The sequence below is a fragment of the Ictidomys tridecemlineatus genome, chromosome 1, assembly GCF_052094955.1.
Source record: "Ictidomys tridecemlineatus isolate mIctTri1 chromosome 1, mIctTri1.hap1, whole genome shotgun sequence".
NCBI lineage: Eukaryota > Metazoa > Chordata > Mammalia > Rodentia > Sciuridae > Ictidomys > Ictidomys tridecemlineatus.
Genome location: NC_135477.1, coordinates 251,681,940 through 251,705,780, shown reverse-complemented (window position 1 = coordinate 251,705,780; position 23,841 = coordinate 251,681,940). Strand labels below are relative to the sequence as shown.

Genomic DNA, 23,841 nt, shown 5'->3' with positions numbered 1-23,841 from the left:
GTTACTAAGCAACCCAGTGAGACCCTGTCTCTAAATAAAATACAAAATAGGGCTGAGGATGTGGCTCAGTGGTCAAGTGCCCCTGAGTTTAGTCCCTAGTACCTCCAGAAAAGAAAATATGGTTTCTTAATAAAAATATTTTCTTTGTAAATATGTAGATTGGCAAAATGATTTCCTAACACACCAAGAGGAATTTATAAGGAAATCCCAACGGGCTGACTAGTACTTCATGAGTACGCACTCGAGGAAGGTCTGCCCATTGCTGATACTGACTTTTTGAATATAACATGAAGTTGTGGGTTCTGGGTTCTGTTAGTAGTTCTGCCACTTACCTGTGAAACCTTGGCTAAGCCCAGTTTGATCATTTAGAAAATAAAATAATTACATACTATCCCACCTACCTAATATGATCATGGGAATGATCAAATGAAATAGTGAACATGAAAATGGCTTAACATGCAAAGCAAATGTGTGGCCCTCATGTGATGTTAACCATTATGATCTATTGATGGCAGTTTCCATATGAATGTTCCACTGCCAGGGCTGCATCTCTGACCTGCTCTTTCTTGTCTTTGGGCAGCACCGCCTGTCACTGGTAACCTGTTCCTCCCTCGTGAGGTTTTTCTTGCCCCTGGTTTCCTTGACCCTTGTTTTCATCCCACCTCAAAGTCCACTCTGAAATCTCATTTGCTAATTTTTCCTCTTCTACCAGATGTGCTAATGTTGGAGCCACTGTTGGGTCCTGTGGCCCTCTACTCTTCCCTGTCTATGTTCTCTCCCTAAGAATTCTATCCAGGAGAATGTCATTAAATAGCAACTATATTCTCCACCTCTCCAAACCAGGCCTCCACTTTGACAGCTTCACTGGACTGTAGCTTTCCATATCTAATAGCATGGATGACACCTCCCCTTGATGTCTAAAAACAATCTTGTCCCTTGGGATGGGAACTACTGAGTCCCACCGACCTTCCAAAGTAAACTAGCTCAAGTCTTTGGCATCTTCACAAATGGTACTCACCATCAAGGCCACCGCAGTTAGACAGAATGTGACCTGTATAATTCATGGTAGTCCCTACTTCAGTTATCCTTGAGTTCCCTCTTATCCTGCCTGATGGCACAACTCCTTGACAGCTGACCAATTCTACTGCCATTCTAGCTCAAGCCTCCATCTTATCCATGCCAGATCTGTGGAGCAGTCCAGAAACGGTCTCCCCACTGACACTCTTGCTTCCCCGCCAGGTCTACTTTCCATCCAGGAGCAAAGAGGACTTTTATTAAATGAGATCATGCCCTCTTCTCCAGCTCAGCTTCTGTCAGTGATTTTTCTGGTACATAAATTTATACAAGACCTGCCACGTTCTGGTGCCATCCAACTCTGCAGGCTCATCCTCTGTCACTGTCCCTCACTCATTCCACTCTAGCCATTCTGGTCATTTTCTGTCCTCCAACATGACACACCACCCAATTTTTTAAAATGTATTTCAGAACGATCCAGAAGAGGGAAAATTTAAAAATACTATACCTTCATGTTACTGAAGTTCTTTTTGTATATATACCGTTTCCGGAAGAGGGCAGCTGCAAATGGCGACACTTCCAGACCCATCTGTGACATGCACTCTGTTTCTCTAAATAAGACGAATATCTGAGGATCAAAGTTCACAAACAGCTCCCCAGTGTCTGGAGCCTTCACCAGCAAAGAAGCCTCAAGACCTCTGTGAACTTCTCTGATCTGTGGGAAGAAGTCGGCATCATTACCATCAGAACGTTCCGCGAACACCAAGAGCATCCCACGCAGCCACTCCTGGGGATCCAGGTTGCTAAGTGTTCTTGCAAGGACCTGAGCTTCCTGAATTAAAGGCAATGGGAATGCTGCTCTTACCCTAAATTCTCTCTCAGAAAAAACCTCCAGGTTCTTGGTGGTGATGGTGCATGGTCAATTCAATAAAATGTTTCTTTCATGACTCTCACACTTGCTAGAGAAGTGGACCATGTCGTGGTGGTGAGTTCCCAAGAGCCGTTCAGCTGATACCAGGCACCCTCATGCCTACTAAGTTACTCCTTCTATTGAAAGTTTCGCAAAATCCAACTAAACTCAGTTTTCAGTTACCTAGAAATACAATCAATATGGCTAAGACACACCACTTCCTACCAATCTACAGGTAAATATTTGTAGGGGATAATTTGATTAACCACCAAGATTGCCGAAAAATATATTTAAGACTTTGCCTAACAGACACATTCAGGTCTTACCACATTTTAAAAAGAAAGAAACCCTAACCTGTAGGGGAGAGAAACTCCGAAAGAGGATTTTCCCACAAAGGAGTTTATGAATTAAATAAAATGGGTTTCTGATGCCTGGTTTGTGATACTTTCCAAACAGACAATTATATTCTTTCATGGGCTTGACTTAGAGTCAATCAAAGTGATGTCTAAAATACCCTCAAATCCAGCTTCCCATAGGACTATCCTGCCAATGCTACAGAAAAGCTCCGGAAGCTTTACCAGTAGACACCACTTAAAGAGCATCTGCTTAGGGGCTCACCTGTTGAATCCACGCCCTGTGGTAGAGGACCTCGAACTCCAGGAGGACCTTGGCCAACCTGTTGTAACTGCGGATAATCGGCTTGGCCTCAGCTGTCCTCAGCACTGTCGGGTGCTGCTGGAAGAGCTGCATGGGTTGCTGGATCCTGTGGAAGAGTTGGCGGGCCCACAAGATCTTCCCTGCGATGGGGGGCTGGTCCCGAGCCAGAGGAGGGTCATACTTCTGCTTTGTGTAGAGCTCTGAAATCATACCAATGTCAGCCCCGTAACTCTCCAGGATCAGTCGGTATTTGTCATCGATACCAAGATTAGGTATATTCAATCTGAAGAAAATGCAGAAAAGTGAAAGTTTGAATTAATGGGAAGATATCTACTAATCTTATTTATTAGCATTTATTTTAAAACATAAGGCAATGGGAAAGAATAAAACAGTTGTGTAACATATTAAAAGAATTGAGATACTATCAATCCTTACAGTGTAGGCAAAACTATTAACTTGGGAAGAATTTTTTCAAATTACTCCAATATTAGACATATTACTACAGGCAGTCACAAGGCACTTCAAAGCTGAGCATATTCTCTATTTGCAGAAATAAAGCAAAGCCTTAATCCTTCAGAGAATTAATCCTCCTAATCCTCTAAAGAACTTAAAACTGTGACTTTATGACTCAGGCTGTCAAAAGAGGCTTTTCCTTCCTTTAGAATATGAAGTAATAACAGTAATAATAATAATAATAATAATAGATAAACTATGCTCAAGTTATTCCAATTTTAGAAAATGGAACTTGGAAAATTATTTCAAATTTTTACCTCTCAAATTTCTTTAACATACTTAGAGCTTGATTTGTGTTTTGAATCTTCTCAAATGTAACATCCATGAACTTCTGCAATTCATTCTAAAGTAGAATAAAATCTGATTATGGACAAAAAAATTAACATAGGGAATTGTGTTTAGTAGCAAGTGAAAAGAATTTTTGATTCCCTACAAATGTCTATAATAAAGGGCAAAATATAATGGAAAATTTAATGAACTTTAAAGAAAAATAAATGCCCAGAAGCCAGAAATAAAGAGACCTGGGAAGCAGAGTGGTCAGAGTTGGCAACATGGCAGGCTCCATGCACCTTGGATATAGGGGCAGGCCTTGGGACCTTCATACAATATGGGGTGAGAACTCTGGGGTCCTAATACCCTCAACAGATCCTACAGCAAGCCAGGATCTACAAAGTGCTGCTGTCCAGTGCTTGGTAGGGAAGTGTCTGTTTAAAAGTTGAGAAAGCTACATGAGGCTTGCCATTTACCCAGAGCCATGAATAGGGAGAAGTCACCCTAGAATGGAATCCCCCAACTTCCTCCACCAAGTGCTAGAGAGTAAATATTTATTTACAAATCTATTTCACAACTGTTCACCTCTGCCACAGTGGTGTCAAAAAGTAGCCATAGGAAATGCCTTAAAAACAAACAGGCAGGGCAAGACTTGGCACTTGAGTGTGGTTTGCTGACCACTGCCAGGGGCAGCTGACCTCCCACCTGTGGCACATGAAGATAAGGGGCCCACATTCATGGTCCACATTGCATAAAAAGGATCCCCAAGAAATTCACACAGTAACTAGGTAACACCACTAGAACCTTAGCCTAAGTAATGCAAAACCACTCCACAGGAACACTTCCAAAGCCCAAGGCATTAGGACTCCCACAGGAGAAAACAAATAACTGATAAAGAAGACAAGCTCAAAAGCTTTTGTGAAAACAACATTTAAAAAAAAAAAGATCTTTAAGAGAGAAGCAGCTGAATGCACAAAGAGAATTCATGCCAAGTCCTAGAGATGATGGAACAGTCGGAAAGGACTCTGAAATCAGGGTGTTTAAAATGATTAAGGAGAAAAAGAAGAAGAAACAGGCCATAAAAAGATTAGGATAATAGAAAATAAGGGCTCTCCAATTTTAAAAAATAAGAGTTATACATAGAAAGGAGAAAACTATTCTATTCAATATACAACAGATATAAATAATATATACTTGAAAATAAAATTAATGAACTGCAAGAGAGTTCTAAAATAAATGCCCCAAAATGCTACAGAGAAATTAAAAGTAGAAAATATCAAAAAAGAGGCACAGTAGAAATGGAAGTTAGAAAAAGAAGGTATTAACTATTGCAACATAAAAAAGAACATATATTTCTTGGAAGTTCTGGAAGAAGAGCCTAAAATATTTCAAATGATGACTGAGAATTTTCTACAATTAAAAAACAAAAACGACAAATTAGAAGTGGAGAAGGCCCACCAAACTCGAGGCTTTTGAAATCACACTTAAAACGCAGAGGTATCAAATATAAAGAGAAAAAATAATACTTAAAGCAATCAGGGGAAAGAAAATTATTCATCAAGAAATAAATTTTTATAGAAAATACCTGATTGAGAAAGATGCCAAAAGTCAATGAAACATGATTAGGTATAAAGAAAAATAACTTAGAAAGTAAAATTACATGTGAAGCCACACTGACATTAAATATCAAAGGCAACTTTGTAGGTTTGGGGGCAAACACCAGAGAAGGTTGCCATTGATAAACTCTTGATGAAGCAACCACTAAAGGATATATTTCTTTAATAATTATAAGGAACCCACAGAAAGAAGGAGAAGGAAGATGTAATAGCAAGCAAATAAATTTGCAAACATGATGGATATCTACATAGCTATTAACAATAACAACAAGACATTTGGAAAGTTTAAAAGCAAAGTACAACTAAACTGCAATACAACAATAAGACAGAAATAAGAGGTGGATAGAATATCAAATAATTTTAAACGTTGTGAAAAATATGCAGAAACAACTAAATATACATGTAGAACATTATTGACCTGAACCAATGAAAAAGGAGTAAAAGGAATAATAAAAATTAACCAACAAACTCACAACTACTAGGAAGGGAGTCTCAGCTATAAAATATATTCCAACCAGATGAAATTTTAAGGTGACATGCTCAAAATATGTAAGTAAAAAATAGTAGGAAATTAAAAAACAGAAAAATATTTCAGACAAATACTAAAAGAAAGTTGGAGTAGCACTATAAATAAAACACAAAATAGATTATAGGACAAAGAGCATCACTAGAGATAAAGACAACCATTACTGTTAATGGGAACAACTCCCCTGGCAGATATAACAAGTCTAAGCCTATAAGATCCAACCCACAAACCAAAATATATAAAATAATCTGTGACACAGTAGTCACAATAGCTCAAGGAGATTAAAAACTGTTTGGTATTACAATGCATCTATCAGAATGGCCAAAGTCCAGAACACTGAAAATGGAAAATGCTGGGGAGAATTTGGAGTGACAGGAACTCTACTATCATTCATAACTGGTGGATATGCAAAATGGTGCAGACACATTCAAGTATGGTTTAGTAGATTTCTATAAAACTAAAAATATTCTTACTGTATAATTCAACATTTGTGCTCTTTGATAGTTATCCAAAGGAGTTTAAAACTTACGTCCAGACAAAAACTTGCACACAGATGTTTATTGCAGCTTTGTTCACAGTTGCCAAAACTTGGAAGCAACTAACATCTTCCAGAAGGTGAATAATTAAATCACTTGTGGGACTTCACAACTGAGTAATGGAATATGACTCTTAGAAATGACTTATCTAGCCATGAAAACACATGAAGGGAACATGAATGCATGAAACTAAGTGAAAGAAGAAAATCTGAAAAGGCCACAGGCTATCTGCTTCCAACTAAACTCCAGAAAATGCAAAACCATGAAGACAATAAAATGGTCAATGTTTGCCACAAGTTAGGACATTAAAAAGATAGTGATTGTCAAGAGAAGGAGGAATGAATGGGTGGATGCAGAGAATTATTAGGGCAGTGCCAATACTTTGCATTTTTCTATAATTGGTGTATATATGTCAGTATACGTTTGTCCAAACCAAAAGAATGTACACCACCAACAGTGAATCTAACGTGGATGATGTACTTGGATGACAATGATGTGTCAACACAGAGTCATCAATTGTAAGGAGTGTATTCATCCGATGAGGAACGTCAATAATGGGAGAAGTCACACAATGGGGCAGAGCAGGACCAGGGGATATATGGTAAACTTCTGGGCCTTCTCTGAATTTTTCTAAGAACCTAAAATTACTCCTTTAAAAAAATATTTTTAAAGATACTTAATAAGAATAGAAAATATTTTAATAATACAATTAAAAGCTTGATATAGATATAAAGAACCCAAATCCCAACAGGAACACTACCCATTTCAGCACGCACAGAACATTTGCAAAACTTAACAATGACCTAATGTCTCAGAGGACATCCCAGGAAACGCCAAGACACTAACACAATATACTCCACATTCTCACATTCAACTACAAACATTTAAGTCATAATAAAATTAGAGTCCAGCCAGGAGTGTGGCTCTGTGGTAGAGCTCTTGCCTAGCATGTGGGAAGCTCTGGGTTCTTTCCCAAGAACTGCAAAACAAAATTTTAATAAAATAAGAGTTAATAAGCTATAATAAAAAACTAAATTACACGTTTTAGTAATTTATGAATTAACATCTATCCCATTTACTGGGAAAACACAAACACCTCCTTAGCATCCAGCATAGACTTTTTCCTGGGACCTTTCCTCACCCTAGCCAAGCAGAAGTATGAGACCGTTGTCCCTCAGGTGTATACCCTATCTTATTTGGTATAGCAACCATCTGACTCTCTGCATGTTTTGTAAGCCTGTCTTCCTTACAAGTTTCTGTAGGACTTGGTCTATATCTTTTTAGCTTTGAATCCTTGCTTTCTGGCACGGTATCAAAATATTGTTATTTTATAATGAGTCATTTTAGTTTGTAATCGCAATCCCCTCCCCTCTTTTGGGTGCTGTATTCATTCCTCTGTTCTAACTTAATATGCACTCACATTTCAATCATATCACTGCTTCCTGTCTGACTGTAAGTTTAGGAGGCAAATCTACCCACAGCATAGATACCTAATACATCATTGTTGTATAGTAAACGCATGTTTCTTTGCAGTAAACCTATTTATTAACAAATGGGGCTAAGACATGATTCCTGCCCTCAAAGTGCTTACCATTAGCTCCTGAAGTACCTCCCATGTGATCAAAAACCTTTGAGGAAACACAGATGAGGGCAGGACAAGTGGACACTGATTATGCAACATAAAATCAGGACCCACGCTGTTCAAAGAAATCAGGATCTACTGCCCTTATGTTTGAATCAGACCCCCAAACATATCATTGTTTAAATTATTATAAGCACTGTATTTTCTCATCAAATGAAATGTCATAGACTTAATGGTTCAGAATTTTAATTCTAAGCCAGCTTTCCCAGGTTTGACCCCAACCCTGCCACTTGTTACCTGTGACTTTGGGAAGACCACTTAACCTCATCATCTCCCAATTTCTTCCTCTGCAAAATGACAGTTATAGAGCACCCACTTCCTAGGGTTATTGAGATTATCAATTTACCAACACAAAGTGCTCAGGACAGCTCCTGGCACACAGTTAGCTAGCTTTGTGACAATTCCTTCTACTTTGAACTCACTCCTCCAACAATGCCTCCCAGCTCTTTTCCCCCTTGACATGCACAACTTTAGTGTAAACGAAAAATTCTAGAAAGGAAGTAATAGAATGGTCATTTTCCTCTTAAAATCAGAAAGATATCTGTACCCTTGCACCTCACTGAGATAAAAGAAGTCTACACATTAAATATGGCAGACGCTACAGGTTATCTCACATTTCCTACTAGTTATCACCTTTCCTCATAACAAACATTCCCAAGAACCCTACTGAGTCCTTCCCTTCTGTATTTACCACAGGATGCCACAGGCTATGCACTCTGCTGGAACTAGCAAGCCCATACCCTGCCCCGGGAATCTGGAGCTGGAGTGGTCTTATGGTATGTTCTCAGAAGCTGATGATGGCCATGCTGCTCACAGGGGCTGTAGGTCAAGATGACTGTTCACAGTGAATAGTGGGGAGGGGAACGAGACCCCCAAGACCAAGTGGGGTCCTAGCATCATCCTGTCTAAGGTTTCCAAGGCCAGCAGCAGCTCTGCCTTTGGGACCTGCCAGACACCACGGAGGTCTACTTAGGCTTCCTCTGAGCATAATCATTGCTATAAAGTAACAAACAAATGGAAGCAAATGTCTCCTTTCTAACAGTGACAGTGTTTCAAAGGAAGATGAAAGTTAACTTTCTAAGAACTAGGATGAAGACAAGCAGAAGTCTGTGATTATAGATCATTATCCAAAGCCATACTTATGACCCTTTAATCGACAAAATAGAGCCCTCAATTATTCATCTGAAATCACCAAATGCAGGCGGAGGTTGCTATCGGTCACCTCTATGATGAAGACGCCTCTCTCTTCTGAATGGCTAATGATTAGCAGCATTACACAGAAAGGGAAAAATAAACATGCGACTGTCAACAGGAATATTATTATACAACCTACATGAAGGTCATTAGTCTGCCTGCAAAACTCTTCATAATCCTGTGCAAAATCCATTTTCCGATGGTCTAAGAAATCATATTCCTTTTTCTTTATGGTTGCAACAATGTCCTGGAAAATTATGAAAGAAATAAGACAACATTTTAATATTCTTGCACTACTTAACTAACTGTGACCCTTAAATGCAGAATCTACACAATCATTCCTAGGGAAAAGAATTTTATAAGAAGCCTATTTCTGTAATTACTCATATTGCTTAGTGCTTATTGTTTTACAGGCAGTATAATTTGCCATGCTGCATTTGAAGAAATCATTTGGAAAGCATTTTCATGAGTCTTATGTTTGAAGAAAAAATCTAAATTAAAAAACACATTTGAAAATTAGGAGAGATATTTTCTCTAAAAGTTACTTATTAATCACATCTGAAATAACAAAAACAACTCAGTAGAATTGACAAAATCACTGTTTGTTAAATAATTTAAATCATCTCAGAATATAAATAAGGTTTTTACACAACACAAACAATATAGGAATAAATTGACTGGGTTCTAATATCTACTGATAAGATAACTACTACCCAAGCTTCAAGTGTCTTAAATAAAAACTCAAACCACAACCTACCACTTAAAAACTCTCTAAAATTAATTGCTTCCTACTGCCCTGCAAGGCTACAGTCTGTGACTGTGAAAGTACAAATTAAGCAATTCATCTCCTTGAAAATACTATCATCAGAGGTTTTGTTTGCACTGAATAATGAGCTATAGTGCTCTGTGATCGCTCTTCACAGGTACTAAGCCATTCTCAAATCCAGGTGCCCACACTATTGACAGAGGCATATAATTTTTATGAAGAATATTGGGTCTCCTTCCATGATCTCATCTTCAAAGTCATTTCTACTTAATCATCAATTCAAATCTCTCAATAGACAAAGGTGTATAAACTACATAACTTCTTGAATCAAGTTTACGAGTTAAAACAGCCTACTTCTTCATCCTGTGTAACTACAAAATCAGTTACTTTTAGAAATTTTGCGTCTGAAAAAATGGAAAAGATATAACATCTTATTGTAGTAATTTAAAAGATTTAAATTACTACTTAGTGTAGTTATTTTAAAAGATTTGGACCAGAGGAAATCCTGCTCTATGATTCCATCTAATGATTGCTTAAGAATATTAAGTTAGATAAGTGAATTAATGTGACCTTTAAATTAATCAAACTCAGTCTATTTAATAATTTACTCGATAGATAGATATTGCACACCCATTTTGTGCCAGTAAACTCTGAAGACACAGGAATAAACAGAGCTGACAAATAACCCTGACCTCATCTAGCCACATACTTGGTGGAGACAGGGAGTTGGAATATACAGAGATCACAATCAAACAAAGACTATCAGCTCTGACCAGGAAAAATGGGAAATGTCACTTAAAGTAATGAAACAGAGGTCAAGCTAAACGTCACTGAAAGGGTGATTTAAGTCAAGCTGTAGGGGCCAAAGAGGAAACAACCATCAGATTATCCAGAGGCAGAACTTTCCAGAAAAAAAAAAATTAAAAGGCTCTGCAAGCCCTGAGTGGACTGACCTTGCCTGCCCTGGGTCTGAAGATGATGCAATGAGATGAGGAGCAGGGGAAGGGGGCAAAGGGGTGGGCAGGGTCTTACCAGCCAGGCAGAGAGCATGAGATTCATTCCCCCGATGCCATTTTGAGCTTCTGATGTTGGCCCTGCTTCATGAAACTCTCACTTTATGCTTTCATGAACCATCTACGTTTTATCTCACTACCGTCTGGTGTATCCATTTTAATCAGTATTTCACTTTAAAATTTCAAAGCAATTGTGCAGTATTTTAATCGGGTTAAAAGAAGCTTCTTATCTGCCTTTAGATGTACAGTTCAACTTCTCTTTCAAAAATAAGCTTTTAAATTTGTTCCAAAGTTATTTTTTTATAATTAAAATAAAAAAAATAATTTATACGATTCCAAACTGAAAATATAAATGGGCCTATTCTCTTTGCCTTGAAAAAAAAAACAACAGTTTCAAAGCGTAGCTTATCCACCTTGCAGATGATACACAGCACAATTTAAATGTTCCCTGCTATATAAAAGTATTTTCTCTCCTAAAACCTGATGTACTCAGGAAATGAAAAAGATTCCTTATATTACTCTAATTCAGTTAGAGTACAAAAATTAATGTCTGGCTGTAAATTTTGTGATCCTTTTCACGTTCAAATCAGAAAAATAATAATTTAAGTTCTAGAGTCAATATCCCCAAACAAGGAAAAATTGACTAGACCCACATTAAAAACTCAAAACATATTCTGTTTGTAAATTGTCTTTTAAAAATCTTCAAAACACTAGTAGGTCACTGTGCCCACTTTCAAAACTGAGATTCAGCATACAAGTCCCTTTACAGGATAAAGAGAAAATTCAAAATAATTAGGAATATTAGAACTGCAACGAAATCTGTCTCTTTATATTTTTAATATGTGTTCAAATAGAATGCTTAAATGCACAGATAATTGAATGATACTCAGAACTTGGTGTCAACGAGTGCCTGACACTTACTATGCTCTTCATTAAATGTTTCTTGACTCAGTAAATGAAATAATGTTATTTTAAAACAGTTTTCTTATTCTACTAATGGAAAAGTTTTTTCTAATGGTAATTAATTTTAGTATTGGAAAGTCATTCATATAACACACCTGAAAAGAGCATATTAACACAATTACGCAATATACAAATCTAATTTCTTCATTATTAAGGGGTCACGAGATTATATTTTACATTATAGACTGATGATTTGAATCATTCTAAATAACATTATTTGCATCAAATACTAAAGTTTAGTTATGGACAATGGCAGTGAATACAGTTTTAAAGTATAAAACCTGGTATTTAGTGACCATGTCTTCCAGCCCTTCAATCTTAGAGTCTTGCAGGACTGAATACGTCTTGAAGGTTGTAAAGATGTCCATTATCTTGGCAAGGCGTCGATGGAAAGTTTCAAATTTTCCAAAAATATATATTTCACTAAATTCAAATTGTTTTTCACTTGGTTTTTCTTTAAGCTTTTGTTTTGTCTTGTGAAAGCAGTGCTGGTATTCCTTAAAATCAAAAGCCAAGTATAAGCAAGTGAACATGGTGGGGAAAGATGGTGGAATGAGATGGACATCATTACCCCTAAGTATATGTAAGAAGACACGAATGGTGTGACCACTTTGTGTACAACCAGAGACATGAAAAATTGTGCTCTATATGTGTACTATGAATTGAAATGCATTCTGCTGTAACTCAGTGGTAGAGCACCTATCCAACATGCACAAGACCCTGAGTTCCAGATCCAGACCATTAAATAAATAAACAAATAAATAAGAAAGAAAGAGAACACACAATAATAATTTTATTTTCTTAAGGGCAGGTAACAGCAAATTTAGGAAGAAAATGTCCACCTTTTCACAGTTTTATGTCTTTGTGTTTCTTTATCTGTCAGCCTGGAATATCATCTTTTCCCATCTTCCAATGTAGCAAGCTCTTAATTATTCATGGTGCAACTCAAAGGTATGGTTTCCTACCCTGGTCCCACCATTTTGGTAACAGCATGGATGTGCCTATCTCCCCATAGGTCTATAGAACGATGCTGAAGTAAAACTATATCATCTTCTTCATCCCGTAGCTCCAGAACCTAGCATAGTATCAGGACATAGTAGGACTCTAACAGCTCAGCTTTCTGGAAAGGTTTATTAGCACCCAATTTTCTTAACAGTAAAAAATTACTATTCTTTAAGTCTTTTGATGTGATGGATTACATTTATTGATTTCCATATGTTGAACCAACCTTGGATGCCTGGGATGAACCCCACTTGATTGTGGTGCACTATCTTTTTGATATGTTTTTGTATTTGATTTACCAGATTTTTATTGAGAATTTTTGTATCTGTGTTCATTAGATATATTGGTCTTAAGTTATCTTTCTTTGATGTGTCTTTGGAAACTGTGGTATATCTACACAATGGAATATTACTCAGCATTAAAAGAGAATAAACATGGCATTTGCAGGTAAATGGATAGAGTTGGAGAACATTATGCTAAGTGAAGTAAGCCAATCCCCAAAAAACAAATGCCAAATGTTTTCTCTGATATGAGGATGCTGATCTATAATGGGGATGGGGGGGGGAGCATGGAAGGAATGGAGGAACTTTAGATAGGGCAAAGGGGAAGGAGGGGGAAGGGAGGAGATGGGGGGTAGGAAAGATAGTAGAAAGAGATGGACATCATTACCCTAAGTACATGTAAGAAGACAGGAATGGTGTGACCACTTTGTGTACAACCAGAGACATGAAAAATTGTGCTCTATTTGTGTACTATGAAATGAAATGCTGCTGTCATGTATAACAAATTAAGATAAGTAAATAATTTTTTAAAAATTACTGTTCTTTTAAGCAAGCAATAATATAAATGCTAAATAATTTAAGATAGTCTCAGCAAAAATAACAAAGATAATAAAACACCTAAAGACATTACTGAGCTAGCCATTACCTGCTTCAGTTTAATTGCTGATAATATTTTTTCCATAACAACATCCTGTGGCTGGTTCCAGATGGAAGTGGTTCCATTGTTGGTAATATAGGCTTTACATGCAGATATCATCTGATTTGTCACCTGGAATTTTCCAATAAAATAGCTGTGGACTACAAATCAAAGTAGAGGACCCTCAACTCTTCTACCTCTCAGAACTCAAAGTCTGTGAACTCTATCTTTAGATTTCTTTTCTCCCAGCACAATTATAATAAGCTCTGAACCTTTAATACTGTCAAAATCATCTGTGAAATCACAGAATTGGAAGCACAGCAGAAAGTCAACAATTGCAGCATCTTGTTCATGCAAGATGAAGGTCTTAACCAACCAAAGGATTCACCTCCCTCTCTTACCATCTGACAAGTCTCCCTGATCTCCCTAGGTGGCCTGCTGTAGCATCCACCTCACCGTTTACAAGCACTTTGATATTTCATGCCACCATGACCTATAGTAAAAATGTCAAAAGGAGATCACAGAAAGGCCAGGAAAGCTAGCCTATGAAACACTAACATATTATTCATCTCTCCAAACTTTAAAAAAAAAAGCCTTCAGAATTTTCTTGATTTTTTTCCTAAATAAAACAAAAGAAAAATTAAATGACTGTTATGTATGCACAGGATAATATGATACCCAGGGTTTGCAGGGTAGGAGTGAAATTGTAGGCAAAACAAGATCAGATGTGTAATGATAATTGCTGAATTGGGGTGAGATGTGGATGGGGGTTCAGTATACAAACCTCTACCCTTTTGTACTACTTTAAAAGTTCCATAAAAAAAGATTTTTGATAATATGACAAACAGTAGTTTTGTAATTTTACCCTAAATCAAGTCTTACAAATAATATGTATGCAATCTAGATTAATAATTCAATCAGATTTTGAGTCTCATTTATCTACAGAACATCATCCCTGGCCCCAACACTCAGTTTTAAAGTATGAAGAAACAGGGGAGGATCCTGCAGGCTTCCCTGCTCTCCGCCTGGATTGCCCACACCAGAACAGGGGGAAAATCCCCTTAGGGAGCCCTAAAGGCTGACCATTTCTGTTCCCAGGAAGAATTATGCCTTGTGCTACTAGGGGATTTGAAACACAGCCTTGAAGAGTCAAAAATCTTTGTATTTTAATGCAATATTTGAAATGTTTGCCTTGATATTGAAATAGACATTTACTTCTTAGAGACTTTCAAAGAGGGAAATAGCAACAGTGCTTATCATAAACGCTTGTGAGCTAGGACATAAGGTCTAAACATCATTATGTTTTTTTGACAGAATAATTATAATTGCTTTATAGATTACTGGAACATTGAAAGTGGCTTTTATTACCATGATTACTGTTCTAATAACACCAAGTGAGCAACCGTAGCATAAAATGAATGTGGGACCATGGTGTAAAGAATAGGAAATGGGAGATAGCCAGTTAACTGTAGCTTTTCTTAGTTATAATTTGCCCCATAGGAATAAAGAATGGGCTAGGTAACAAAGGGAAAGAAATTCCAAAAAGAGTTTTTTGTTGTTGTTGTTGTTTTATTATATAAATAACAAACTATCACAATTATTATTTTGGAAAATAATTCTTTATTTGCTATACTGTACCTCTCACAAATTTAATTCTATTTCTATCAATAGACTAAGCCTTTTTTAAATTGTAAGACACATAGACATTAGATTAGACTAATTTGGTGATCTGTAATTTTCAAAAATGACCATTGGCAAAGAAATATGTGACTAGACACTCTGCCCCATGCACTTACCTTTATGAATAGAGATGTGATCTTCTCAGAGGTGTTATAGTAGTGAGAGATGCTGTAGATCATTTTAATTGCATTTATAAGTGTAGGAATAGCATCAATCATAGATATCTGGAAGACAGCACCAAAGTTTTCAGGGAAACAAGGTCAAATTCATCCAGATTCTAATTGTATAATCATTTCATCTTCATTAGAATAAAATTTGAGAGTTTTATTTAAATTTTAAATGCTACCTAATGTTTTCTGTAAATATAGAATATTTAACAATAATTTTTTATTATTTTAGTCATTTATAGTTAATCAAATTTTATTTCAATGCAAGCAACATTAAAGAGGTTATATTACCAGTTGATTTTATAATAAATAAAATTAGGCACTTCCTAAAGCAAAAGATTGTCTTAAAAACCCAGCCAGTGACTATTCCCACAGTTCTTCAAGGTGTAATCCAGAATCAACTGAAATATTTAATAGAAAATAAACACCAGGGAATGAGATTGATCAAATTATGTTATGTGGGTATACAAATATGGCATAATAATTCCCACCATCATGTATGATTATCATGTAGCAATAAAAACAAATTTTAAAAAATAAAATGTGCAGTATATGCTTTCCAAATGTAACATTTCATAATTTATCTTCCATAGTAGGCATAGAAGGTAGGAATGTCGATAGGTACAGGTGATAGATGAGACGGACATAGAAATGGATAGGGACAGGGAGTGATACACCATTTTCTTGAGAATAAAAGAGCAGAACTTTTTCAACCTATTAAGAGTCTCTAAATCCAACACGCAGCACTCTGATCAGCTAGTGCAGACAGGGTCATCAGTGGACTAAAGGAGTAGAAATCCATAACTCACGGGATCACTGTTGTACAAAGGGTCACAGCATTTCTCAAGTGTATACAAATATTTGACATTGTCCTTTGCTTCATTAGCTGCATCAGTGATTCGAATATCCGTCTCCCGCCAAGCCTAAGCACAATACAGGAAAGCAATCTTAATGCAAGTACTAACAGAGCAACTTCCAACATAAGAGCTACTAAGTGTCACCACAAATCCCTTGGGTCCTACTTGCCATTTGTTCTGTGCAGCCTGCATGAAACTGAATCCCAGAGGTGAGGGACATTGCTATGCTGAAGAACAACTTAAAATTTCTGACTAAATGTCAAAAGGCTTCTCTTCCAGGCCCTCCCTTATAAAATCTATTGTCTAGCTAGCATAGAGCCCCAATAGGACAGGATCTCCCTTTAAACTCACAGCCCCCTGCCTCCACTGGCAACTGGACCCACTTCATACCTCACCCCTTGTCTTCTGTCTTCTCTCTATTCTAACCTGAGCCCCTTTTCCCTGTATCCCTATGCCTTTGTCCATCAATTAATGTAGCAATTATTTATTAGCTGACAACCTCATGCCAGGACTATGCTCTTGGTGATGAACTTCAAAATGAAAAGATATCTAAAAGAGGTAGGAGGAAATGATTTAGCATGAATCAATACATTTAGTTGACTTCACGAAGATCCTACTGATAGTATTCAGAAATACTGAACCGTATCGCAAGATTGGTCTCTCATATTTCTTTAATGATACAAGATAGCTATAAAGCACATTTATTGAAACAAATGATTATTCAAATTATACACATGGATTAAAACATCTATGCAACTAGCAACTAATAGGGCTTATGGCACCAAGTCCCAGTGAGTTAGGAAGTGTCCACCATTTTCCCTAGGAACCCCAACTCCTTATATTCATGCTCTGTGTCATCCCTTCCCCTTGATCATGAACTAAATCTAGTGATGAGTGGGGGTGGGGGGATACCAGGGATTGAACTCAGGGGCACTTGGCCACTGAGCCACATCCCCAGCCCTATTTTGCATTTTATTTAGAGACAGGGTCTCACTAAGTTGCATAGTGCCTTGCCTTGGCTGAGGCTGGCTTTGAACTCAGGATCCTCCTGTCTCAGCCTCCCAAGTGATGGGCTTCTAATAAATAGAAAATGACAAAAGCAATAATATGTCACTCGCAAGGTTGGTTTACAAAGACTATGGCTTCTACTGGGCTTCCCTTGCTCCCTGAAAGAGCAGCCAAAAGCCACATTGTCACTGCCCTGTGGGGCGGTGGTGCAGGAGGTCTGTGTGGTGAAGAACTGAAGGAAGCCTGCGGCCAATGGCTAGCAAGGTGCTGAATCCTCAGCCACCACAGAAGCCATCAACCACCACAGGAGCCACCTCAGCAGCAGATCCTCGTGCCTCAAGCCCTCAGGTGAACCAACATCCCAGCTGCAACCACGTGGGAGATCCTGAGACAGAGGCACCCACTAAACTGCACCCAGACCCCAACCCACAGATGGTGAGATAAAAAATATTTGTTGTTTTGGGTTGCTAAATTTGAGGGTAATATGTTTTGCATTATAAAACTAATATATCAGGACTAAACATAGATAAGGTGAGGTTTTATTATCACTACCTCTGTAAGGTCTAAATTCATTTTATCTGTGTGTGTGTAATTATATGATTGTTCTATCTTAATTACATGCAATGCCCTCTTACAATACATACAAGTACTCCCAACAAATCTTTTTTCAATTCAACAGTTATTTTCACAGCATCCAAAATTCTATAAAAACACCGTGATTCGAACTTAAAAGGTTTTCCTACATACAAAATAGCACTTTTCCGTTTCTTATCACTTTGATATTATGCGTAGTGGGTTTTCATTCTCATTTCATAAGACACAAAGGAATGGCTGACAACCTTCAGGAGTTTGGACTTGGCTGCAGCAAGCACCGCCAACGTGGCCCTCACATCCGGGCCTTTCAGTTGATCCAAAAGGTAGTTAAATTTAGAGAGTCTCTTTTTCCAGTGCTCCAACTCTGCTCGGGGCCCCACGTCATCTGCTTCTTTGCGCAGCTGATTGTTTTCAGCAAGGACCTGTAAATGCAAAAAAAAAAAAAAATTCATGAGCCACTGAATGGGGCTGGAGGGGTGGAAATGATACATAAGCTAAAGAAAGTTAAAGAGGTTACAGGATCTGAATCATGATACATTTTCATTCATTTACTTGCTTCTGATGATGGTCTCTCACTAATTTAACATGTATCTTTATCAAAACTGCAACAAAGCAGGGTGTGGTGGCCTAGCCTGCAATCCCAGAGATTCAGGAGGCTGAGGCAGGAACATCGCAAGTTCAAGGTCAGCCTCAGCAACTAAGTAAGACCCTAAGCAAATTAGCGAGACCCTGTCTCAAAATAAAAAATAAAAATGGCTGAGGACACGGCTCAGTAGTAAAGTGGCCCTGGGTTCAACCCTGGTACCAAAAAAAAAAAAAAAAAAAAAGACAACAAAAATTAAGCTGATTTGTTCTAACTGAAAACTACTTGTTTAACAAGGACTGATTGAGCTTCTAGGTGACCCTGGATTCAGGAAATTTCTCTGCCTGCTCATTTACTATATAATCTTGAAGTAATAAAACCTTGGGAGACTCGTGCCTTGAGCAGGTGAATTTTCATTATGTATGTAATAGCCACCTTCGTTTAGGACTTTTCCCAAAATATTTTTTTGTAGTGAAGTCTAAAGCTTTTTGAAGGACATTTGAAGAACACAATGAAGTTAAAATTTGTTCTTCTTCAGAGGTTCTCTCCAAAGAAATTGGTGAAGTGCATATTTCTAGTTACTTAAGTACAGAGTCATCTAGTTTTGCCGCTTAGGGGCTCACTCTTCTTACCTGGTGACCATAAAGGAGAGGCACACTGGTCTTCTCACCTCCTTAAGGACAGGTTAAGACACAGTGGCAAAGGGGAATGTTAGGATAGACCCTATTCCGCAGGCAATTCAGTAATGTGACATCTGAAACTGGGAATTACCTGTTCCATCTGCTTGATCCATACTTTCACACAAGCTTCTACTTTTTCCAAAGTCTCAGGGTTACTAGCTACAGTCAGGTAGTCTATAGGCTCCTTCAGGGATTTCAGTTCAAATATGTCACACTTTTGAAGGCTCACCTAGTTAAAATGAAGATAAAATAACAAGATGATGCTTTTAAATACACACATAAACATGCACACGATGTTCTTGATCACCCCCAAGCCTAGATCTCAAGGGAGTCCTGTTCTATACACTCTCCTGCTCCCTCAGTGAAAGATCCCTAAAAGCATGGTGTCCAATGTATAATGCCCAGTCTTCCCTACAAATCAAGAACTATGAAAGATGATTGAGCATGGGGTCAAATGTTGGCTCTGAAATTTAAGAGATGAGCCCAGATAGAAGGGGAAAGGGAGGGAGCAAGAGAGGGAGGTCACACATCCCAAAAGTTGGGAATTAATAAGGAACTTGAAAATTATCACCTAGTTATAAAACAAAGGGAATGATTTAGACAGATTGAAGGAAATTAAATACAGGAGGAGGTGGAGGATAGTAGTCCCTAATTTATTACTTACTCTTTTTTGGAACTAATGAGAGAAAAGGATTCCCATGCCCTTCTAGGTAGCAAGTTCATGGGCAAACTTGGATTCAATTTAGAGGGCTGGGAGGTGGATTTTGGATTCACAAAGAAGTGTTTTTAAACACAAGTAATATACCAAATCACCAAATGGGCCTCTCTGCTTGAAAGGGCATTTTCCTCTGGCAAATGTGTGCTTTACCTACAGCAGGATCAGAAGCAGTCAGAAGGGCTGTGACTATCTGTCATCCTCAAACTCCATGAAGCTCAGGCCCCACCCCTGGAATGCCAGAGGCCCTAGGAAGGATGGAAGGGGAGGGTACCTGCAGGGGAAGGTAGTGTTCCCGCTACAGAGTCCTGCCACAGGGAACACAGCCACTGCTCATCCTCCCCAAGGCTGCTGGTCTCCTTCACCAGGCTTTGTAATAAGCCCTGAGCCCTGACTTCTGGTGGTCCCCAGTCCTGCCTCCCAAGCTCACCTCTGCTCAAATGTGATGCTTGTGCAGCCTTCCACACAAAGCCAAGCTCCACATCTGCCCTGTCCTCATGAGTTGGACTCAGAGGAGTGACTTTGTCACCCCAGAAGTGGCCTTGTCACTTGGGGTTCTTCACATTGCTACAGTCTGACAGAGCTCTGGCAAACTCACCTAGGTCACCCCCGCCCACATGCCACCGTGGTGCACCTCTGCCAGCACTGCCCAGCCTGGAAGGCCTTCCAGCACTTCTCCATGGTCCCACACACCTTCAGCAGCCAGCCCAAGGACCAGCTGCCACTGCTTCCCAGAGAGAATACTTCATCCCCTATGGGAGTCTATCCCACCTTTTAATACCTTTATTATAGTATGAAGTGAAAGCATTGCTTTGTGGAGTGCAAGGCCAACAATTTCATTTGATCCAACCTGCATTTGAGTGACCTATAACCTAGTTCATGGCAAATACAATTCAGATGTTAACTGATTCATCCACCCCCGTCTGGATAAAATCTGCTCAACTCCCCAATCCCACATCCCTCAATAAGCACATCTCCTCCAAATATTCCAATAGGATTGGTGTTCCCTGGAGAGGAAAGAGTGCCACTGCATTGCCACCAGTACCACAGCAGCATCTCGCCTCCTGAGGTACCTGGTCTGGGCTCTGTTGTCTTCCAGTGTTCCCTCACCTTCTCTCTCTCCCACTAACACCTGCCTCAGACACACAAAAATGTACATCTGCTAATTTCTGCCCCCAAATAATCTCCAACAGAAAAATGCTGAGCCTCCATATTTGGTAAACCGGTCCTTAGAGACCCTTTTAGTCACTAACTAAGCAACAGGACCCAACCCACTCCCTGCAGACGAAACAATTCCTCTTTCCTCCTTCCACCACTGTCCCACCTGCCACCACACACACACACCTGGCTCCAGATTCCTTTAATTCAAGGATGCACATCAATGCTACAATGTGGTGAGCCGTTTCTGTGAACTGTGGCCACCATTACAAGATGGCGCTGATAAGCGCCGTGGCCTGTGATAAACAACTCCTTATTTTGGGAGAGTTGGCACGTAGCTGTAAAACACCCTATGAAAAAGATCCACGTGGCAGTTGTGCATTGGGGCTTGATGTGCTTTATCAAGGCTGGGGCGCTCGGGTGAGGTAGTAGAAGTAGAAGTAGCAGTAGTAGTAGTAGTAGTAGTAGTAGTAGTAGTAGTAATAGTAAAGAGAAGCTTCCAGAGACACATAATTAAAGGCCTGAATAAGCTGCTGAAAGAAGAATCCTGTGTCGTGTCCTCCTTGCTGGCGAGGGGTCGCGGCACTACAAGTATTTCATGCTCTTGTCTTCACTGTCAAACATCTAAAATGACTGAGTAAAAACCTACATCACTGCCAGCCTTTTCATGGAGCACCCAAATGCCTTAATTATTATTATGCACACATAAATACTTAAATCTAGTCACCATGGCATCTTGGGCGCACCATAAAATTGACTACTAATTTTTGCAAGATTTTCAGCATGGTGGAATGCAGATCATGGAAGAGAAGTGTCACCCACGTATAGATTGTGTAGTTGGCCAACTGATCACTTTTAAAAGAACAACTTACTAGTTCTTACCTTCTCCTTCAAACTCTCCTGTGCACCAGACAAGACATTGACAAAGCCTTCCAGAGAGCTCAGGAACTCCTGGCGAAGGCTGGCTGCGTCCTGAAGACCCTCGAGCTCACCCCAGCCATGGCTTGAAGCTCTGAGGGCAGGAATGAAGATGTCGGAGAGCAAACGTCGCACACTGTTTAGCAGCCCCCCATCTGCAGTGTCCAGCATGTTAAAGCTCACCTCCTGGAAAGCAGTCAGGAGATGCTTTATTGTAAAAGTTATCCTCAACTGCTACATAGCCACCGGGTCACTTCTAAAAGTTGCTAATTAATCAAAATCTAGTGATTAATAGATTAACCAGTGAGTTATTACTTTGATATCCTGGTTAATAAATAAGCTATCTCCCATTATAACTTGCAGTTATCACAATAAAAGCATGAAATAGAGCACCAGATGTTTGCCAATTTATTTGCTCCAAGAAGATAATGCACCCATTAGGTGACAAGGGACACCTGTTTGGATGCACTTTGTTTCACAAAAAAAAAAAAAAAAAAAAAAAAAAACATAAATATTGCTACTTATCCACTTAGAGAAATCTTATTTTCAATGTCTGCAACTTGTCATTAAGTAAATTATGTATGGGAAATACTTATTAATACCTCACTGTACACACAGATATAATGTTATATCAATTTTTCTTAATAAAAGCCTGCTTAGTCAAAACATTTAAAGGAAATGTCTTCTTGATTGCTTGCTTTAAATGATTAAAAAGTACTTCCCTGAAAGTAGTTTTAGATACTGCAGTGAACACAGTGCTTTTCTCCACAAGGAAATACACTTTTGCACAGCTCAGGGGGGTTTTGGAGATAAGGTGTAAACAGTTGCCCCTCACCCGGTGGATGTTCTCCGGAGTGATGGCTCTGGATGGGTCGGGCCTGATGAAGAACACACACACTCCTGTAAGGGCCACATCTTTTCCCTCAGTCACGAACACCTTAGGTTTTTTAATCTTTCCAGAAACAAGATTTACTTCTCCTGGAGAGCCAAGTTGTCCTGCAAATGCAAGAGAGCTTTAATGTCACAAATTCCATTTACAGTCTACATAGATACTTAAGGATGAAGGTTCCTTGTTAAAGTATTGCCCTTGCTGACTTGCCCATGTTCTCTATGATTTGGCCGGAATCTAGCCTAAGCCCAGAAAAGGTCTATAAAGATCTCTTGATTTCAGATCCTAGATTCATTTCTAAATCATTGCTTCAGGGGCAGTAAGAAAGGGGACGGAGCAGAGAGCATCTACTGACATGTCACTGACCTCCACCAGGTTCCTGTCTACATTGTTAAAACTCTCAATCTGTGGGCATCGGTGACCTGCCCAGGCTGCACAGCCAACAGGTGGAAGAGCCAAAGTCAAAAACCAGGAGTCGCCTCTCCATGCTGCCCTTCCAGGCCATAGTCCACACAATTAGCTGGCCCTCCAGGACACTGCAAGGGTCACTTACAAAACATGTGATCTTGGAAAAGTTACTTAATCTTTCTTTGCCTCTATTTTCTCATCTGAAAAATGGGAATAATGATTCTAAAATGAAGCATCTGGAATTGTGAGAATTACATGAGTTAATCCATGTAAACCCTATTTTAGGAAAACAGAAAAATATTCACATTCAGTAAGTATTACTATTGTCAGGATTTTAAATTTTATTTTTGGTTGTTCAAGCACTTAGCTCATGGGGTGCGTCATTTAAGTACACAGAATGTGCTGTGAGCTGTTCTACTGTGTTCTTAAAGGCTCAAGAAAGTTTTAGATCTCCAAATGTCCTGGGGACTCAGCCAAGACTACTAGGTGGGAGGACAGTGCTAAAGGAGGAATTGAGGGAGGGTGAAATGGAGGTTGAGTCCTGACCCCGGGATTAGACCTGCTGGAGCAGTGCTGTCTGGGGGTTCCTCCTCCTCATGGTGTGACGCTAGAGAAGTCTGACCAGGACTTTGAGAAAGAACTCC

At 38.9% G+C, this 23,841-nt stretch overlaps 1 protein-coding gene across 2 annotated transcripts in view; it reads right to left on the bottom strand.

The window, feature by feature from the left end:
• Nucleotides 1-23,841, bottom strand: part of Dnah5 (dynein axonemal heavy chain 5) — a 279,864-nt gene that overhangs the window by 186,191 nt on the left and 69,832 nt on the right. For both annotated transcript variants that reach the window (XM_078018064.1, XM_078018069.1), the window contains exons 4-15: nucleotides 22,736-22,896; nucleotides 21,865-22,086; nucleotides 19,201-19,338; nucleotides 18,092-18,268; nucleotides 16,197-16,310; nucleotides 15,337-15,444; nucleotides 13,550-13,672; nucleotides 11,902-12,117; nucleotides 9,018-9,125; nucleotides 3,352-3,437; nucleotides 2,543-2,864; nucleotides 1,523-1,729 (exon numbers count right to left, since the gene is read on the bottom strand). In XM_078018064.1, coding sequence (XP_077874190.1) covers nucleotides 1,523-1,729; nucleotides 2,543-2,864; nucleotides 3,352-3,437; nucleotides 9,018-9,125; nucleotides 11,902-12,117; nucleotides 13,550-13,672; nucleotides 15,337-15,444; nucleotides 16,197-16,310; nucleotides 18,092-18,268; nucleotides 19,201-19,338; nucleotides 21,865-22,086; nucleotides 22,736-22,896 — 1,982 coding nt within the window. The remainder of the gene's footprint in view (nucleotides 1-1,522; nucleotides 1,730-2,542; nucleotides 2,865-3,351; nucleotides 3,438-9,017; nucleotides 9,126-11,901; nucleotides 12,118-13,549; nucleotides 13,673-15,336; nucleotides 15,445-16,196; nucleotides 16,311-18,091; nucleotides 18,269-19,200; nucleotides 19,339-21,864; nucleotides 22,087-22,735; nucleotides 22,897-23,841) is intronic.